This window comes from Ctenopharyngodon idella, chromosome 1 (genome assembly GCF_019924925.1).
Source record: "Ctenopharyngodon idella isolate HZGC_01 chromosome 1, HZGC01, whole genome shotgun sequence".
Classification (NCBI taxonomy): domain Eukaryota; kingdom Metazoa; phylum Chordata; class Actinopteri; order Cypriniformes; family Xenocyprididae; genus Ctenopharyngodon; species Ctenopharyngodon idella.
In genome coordinates, this window is record NC_067220.1 from 37,739,037 (window position 1) to 37,744,165 (window position 5,129).

Here is a 5,129-nt window from a genome sequence, read left to right on the forward strand (position 1 = left end):
CTGCCAGGAAACGGTGGAGGTGAACAGAATGAGGTTTGCCAGTCTGCTGGACTGGTGCCATGCTGGGCTCACTCTTTTTGTTTCTGGATGCAAATCCGCGTTGCTAAGAACAACAATGTTGTGTATTGCCCTATCATTGTGCATGCGAGTATTTAATATTTTAAAATATAGATTTTTTTTAAATAGGCTAATAGTTATCTTTAAATAAGGAAAATGTCTATATAACCTAATATTTTTAGTGTCCTGTCAACTGTCACTTAAACGGCTAAATGAAAAACAAGCAAAAGTTTTCATCTGTATCCTTCTTTAAATGAGTAAATGAGTTTCGTTATTTGTTCTAATTTGCTTTACACTCAAGTGAAACTTCTTCGTCGACATTCTCACGGTCGTCTGCGGAGTTCAAAAAAAGAAAGAAAGAAAAGAAATGAGGTTCAAAGACCTCCATGAATCCTACTTGTTGCGGGAAATCTCCCGCGTCACGTCACTCTTCCGGTAGCTGTCATTGTAATAAGAATGTGACTTGTCGCTGACCCGGGGGTTCAGCTTTTAGGGCTGTCTAATCCTCCTCTTTCCCTGACACAAAACACTCTCTGCCACGCACTCTACATTCATCTTAATCCCACTGACACCCCACGGAGGATACGAACAACATTTGCTTGACGGCCCACCAGTGATTCAATTAGGTTGTCAATTTTAGTAATAGAAAATAAGCCACAAGGCGAAAAAAAAAAAATAGAATTCTTCTTAAAATGCGTATCAAAAGTGGAAATAAACAGTAACATTTTTAATTCCATTAGGAGGTTTAGAACGCAATTATTCCATATCCGGTAAATATAGTCATGAGTGGCTCGCGGGTACCCAGGCGGATTTAATTGAAGTGGAGCGGATTTGAAGCATATGTCTGCACAATCCGGGGCTCACAGGAAAAAAACAGGGGTTGGTCCTTTGAACAATGAATAATGTGGTTCGCTCTCTATTTGCTGTTCTTCGTTTTTCATTGGACACTCTTTATTTTGAGAGGTCTTGAACTTTGCCCTCCATCATATGCATCAAGACACAACAACAACGTCACGGAAGGCTTATTGAAAGAAACAAAATACAGAAGGTTTCCTTACTGTAAAATAGCTTTGTCAGCTTGGTCGCAATTAAAGAAGCTGATCACGCTCAACAAAAATAGTGCCATCAAATAAATAGTAATTATCAAACGATCTGAAGAGGTTTCATTCATACAGATTCAAATCTAAGTGGAGCTTTTTTAAGTGTCTTAAAAAATTAAACACTCAATCAAGTGATATACATTGACATTGAGTAACATATTTTTAGGTTCACGCATACTGAAATTTCCCAAGAAACGTTAAATGTCTTTTTTGAAATAATTTGCCTGAGTAAATGTAATAGCAATGGAAAATTAAATGGAAATAAAAATGTGATTTATAATATTAAACACAATTGCACGTGGTATTATGCGTAAAATGTCATATACAATTTTCATTCGTTTTTTTTTTTTTTTTACCTCAGTTGATAAGATACAAATATATTTGTTTCATTTTTAGATTTTATATCTGAATGCTAAAACACTTGTTTATATTTACACCTATATAATTAAAATAAATTTCCAATTTAAAATTTCGTTCTTACACATTGTTTTGTCCCAATATTTTCAAACAATAAAGGTTCTACCGTGTGACTAAAATTCGTGGCTTATACAGACATATAAACATTATCACATTGGAATATTAACTCTATTTCCAGCTGCTTAATCGCGAGATAAAAAGCAAAACACAGCAAACTAACTTTCCAGAATCAGAGCAAAAGCAAATTTATTCTTCTCACATCAACGCAAAACGTTTCCTCTTTTTCCTGGCAAATCCGAATTATATTTACAGATTTGTGTATCAATCTTCTCTGTAATATATTCACAATGTACAAGGGAAAAAATACAACAAACAAATAAGGAATAGAGCAAATACAGCAACTCACGTGTTGACAAATCAAAGTGGGATAGAGAAAAATCTTAGAAAACTTTAAAAACATTGTTTTTTGACTATACACTGTAGCACCCACTCTTTTTCATGTCGCAAACATAGTACCATCTCTCTCATACACACACGCACACAAACACACTCACACACACACACACACACACACACACACACACACACACACACACACACACACACACACAAAGAATTTTAATCCCTCGCAAATGTGTAAAGCTCACGCATATGGTGTCATTTCGGACAAATTATTCAGACAACATCCCCAGGACACCCTTCAGTTTAAGTATTATATTTAAATAATATCACCTTCAAATTTACAAGAACAGACATTCTGTACAAAAAAAAGGTAGTTATTCTCTAAAAGAGGTACATATTTGGTTATTTGAGTCTGAATGCGTAGTTGCAAATCTTTTCATATGTGTGTCAGTGGAACGGTTCCGTTTACGCTCGTCGTGGAACTTTGATAGTGCTGCGGTACAGCGTGAAGTCTGCTCTGAACGGACGGGTCCCCTGCCTCCGCCGTCGGTAAATACATGCTTATCATCTCTCGCAAGTCTCCGGGACAAGGGGCTCGAGAGTGAGCGGTAACGGGAGGGCTTACGCTCGGCTCCGATTTCACCAGCGAGCCCAGCGAGCCGATGGCCCCAGATGAAGCCACGCTGGAGTTTTGATGTTGCGTGTAGGATATTCCCCCATAGCCTGACGGAGAGGCGCTCATGTAGCTCTGAGAGTTTGAGATGGGGCTGTACTGGAGAGCCGTCATTTCGTAGCGGTGCATAGGCTGGGGGTTGTGCGGATGGTGGTGGTGCCCGTGGTGGTGATGCGCTCCGCTGCCTGGGTGCTGACTGTAGGCGAGCTGAGCCTCCTGCATCATTGCGGCTGCAGCCGCGGCAGCCGCCACCTGGCCTGAGTACGCGCCGTTGGTCCAGCCGTTCATGTGCGCGTAGCTCGCCGCGGTGCTGCCGCCGTGACCCACCGGACTCTCTAACCTCTGCCCGACCCCCGCTGCACCCATTCCCAGCCCCACGCCGCCTCCGCCTCCTGATCCAGCGAGCAGGCCACCCGCCAAAGAGTACTTGTCCTTCTTGAGCAGAGTCTTGGTCTTCCTCCGGGGTCGGTACTTGTAATCCGGATGCTCCTTCATGTGCATGGCGCGCAGTCTTTTCGCCTCGTCAATGAAGGGTCGCTTTTCCGCCTCGGACATGACTTTCCACTCCGCTCCGAGGCGCTTGCTGATCTCCGAGTTGTGCATCTTTGGATTCTCCTGAGCCATTTTTCTGCGCTGACCCCGAGACCACACCATAAACGCGTTCATGGGTCTCTTGACGCGGTCTTGGTTAACTTTGCTGTTGGGTCCCGTGTGGCCCGTGTTTGTGTTAGTCTGGGCTCCTGGAGAATGCAAGTCCGTTTCCATCATCATGCTATACATTCACCCGGCTTTAACTTACTCAGCTCACACACAGAAACATTCACACGTCCCCGTTCGCTGGCAGGCGCACACGCGTAGAACCTCCTAATAACAAAAGAGGCCACTCGAACAGCAGACAGAGGTACAATCCAAACAGATGATGGATGGGAACTTTGCGGCAGCTCGTCTCCCTTTGTTTTATTCTAACTTCTCTCGCGGTGATTTTCACATCCAGTGCAGAATTGTCTTTGAGCTACTTTCAGCCGTGGGCTAGAAAAGTTAGTGGAAGAGCGGCCATATGATGCGCTTTGACAGGGAATAAATGAGTGAGAGAGAGCCAATGGCGTTTGAGGACGGGGCTGATTTGCATATGGCTCACGGTCAGGTGACGAGCAAGGGAGAGATCGAAGGTTTTTTTTTCGGCACGCGGAAGGTAAACAGTTGGCTACAACCACTGTTGACAAATGTTATTTGGAGTAAATGATCCCCAAATGATATTTTTCTCTGGAATAAACCATAAATCAGTCAATTTTTGGCTCTAATGTTTACTGAACATATGCCCTTTTTGAAACGCCGGAGCCTGAACTTCAAACATTATTTTATTGTCAAGCAGGTTTTCTATCAGAACAGTTCCTGTTATGTAAAAATTATATTGATAAACTGTTTCAACAGTTTTAACCATAACAATACGTAAAACCATTTTTTATTCACAAAAAAAGTCCAAAACAAGAATTAAATAAACTTCTCTGCAAACAGACTGTTTGTGTATAAGTTCAGGTTCAGGTAGGTTCCCGGTATAGGCTATCTTTTCCATTATTTATCACAGTTTTCCAGTATTTATCACAATCCTCAAAAGTCACTTTGAATAAATTGATGCCACAGGTGTTTTCCTGTTGCTAAGAAACAGGTGACTCAGGCCCAGTGCATGTGCCATGTGAGCCCTTTTGTCATCGAGTGCAAAGTGAGGAACAGCTCAAAAATGGTTAGTGTGCAAAAAAAAAAAGTGTAACCTGCAATGTTATTTTCCCCCAACGCTGCAGTATCTCAATTTCCTATTGCGCTTTTTTCATTGGTATCGGAAACGTTGACATAAATAATGCAATATCACAAGAAGTAGCCTAGCTATATATTCTTCCCAATGAATTAAGAATAATAACTAAAACATGTAAAATAATCCCCGATTCGATGTAACAACAAGATCAAACAGATTTACGAAACCGATTTTATAAACCTGATACACACTCACATGTTCACTGGGCTTGTTTTGTCTGAATTATAATAATTTTGGTCAACAAAATGTGCAAATAAATAGAAAAGCAAAATTTGTCACCTCGTGCTCTATATAATTTAGACTAGAGTGTGATCGCCGTCTACTGGACGAGAACATACGAGGATCACTGTCTGTCACTACTGAAGCTCTGCTTTATGTATAGGCGACATTTACTTCAACCACCGCAACAAGTTCCTTTTTTTCCATAGTCACTGTTTAATCACAAATTTGTATGTGCGAGTTTCCCGACAAAATATGTAAAATAGTTATGGAAAACTAAAGCAAACCTTGGAATATATTGTGAGTTTCTAAACGTGAAAATGTAAGGTGCAGGATATTGAAGGGAGGCGTTGAGGGAGTTTCAGGCGCATCGCTCAGATTTCACAGAAGACTTGCTCAGAATCTCTCCATTAATTGTGAACTGAGGCGGAAAATAAATATAGCGTCGGTT

General features: G+C 41.2%; 1 protein-coding gene across 1 annotated transcript; it reads right to left on the minus strand.

Annotated features, from left to right (window-relative positions):
• Positions 1 to 1,803: 1,803 nt before the first annotated feature.
• On the minus strand, positions 1,804 to 3,709 carry sox1b (SRY-box transcription factor 1b). The gene has a single exon (XM_051909723.1). It carries the CDS (start codon positions 3,427 to 3,429, stop codon positions 2,413 to 2,415), a length of 1,017 nt encoding a protein of 338 aa, XP_051765683.1. The 5' UTR covers positions 3,430 to 3,709; the 3' UTR covers positions 1,804 to 2,412.
• Between the last annotated feature and the right edge of the window lie 1,420 nt (positions 3,710 to 5,129).

What these genes read in the sequence shown, in the direction of transcription:
- sox1b (XM_051909723.1), bottom strand. Translation starts at nt 3,429, where the DNA reads ATGTATAGCATGATGATGGAAACGGACTTGCATTCTCCAGGAGCCCAG.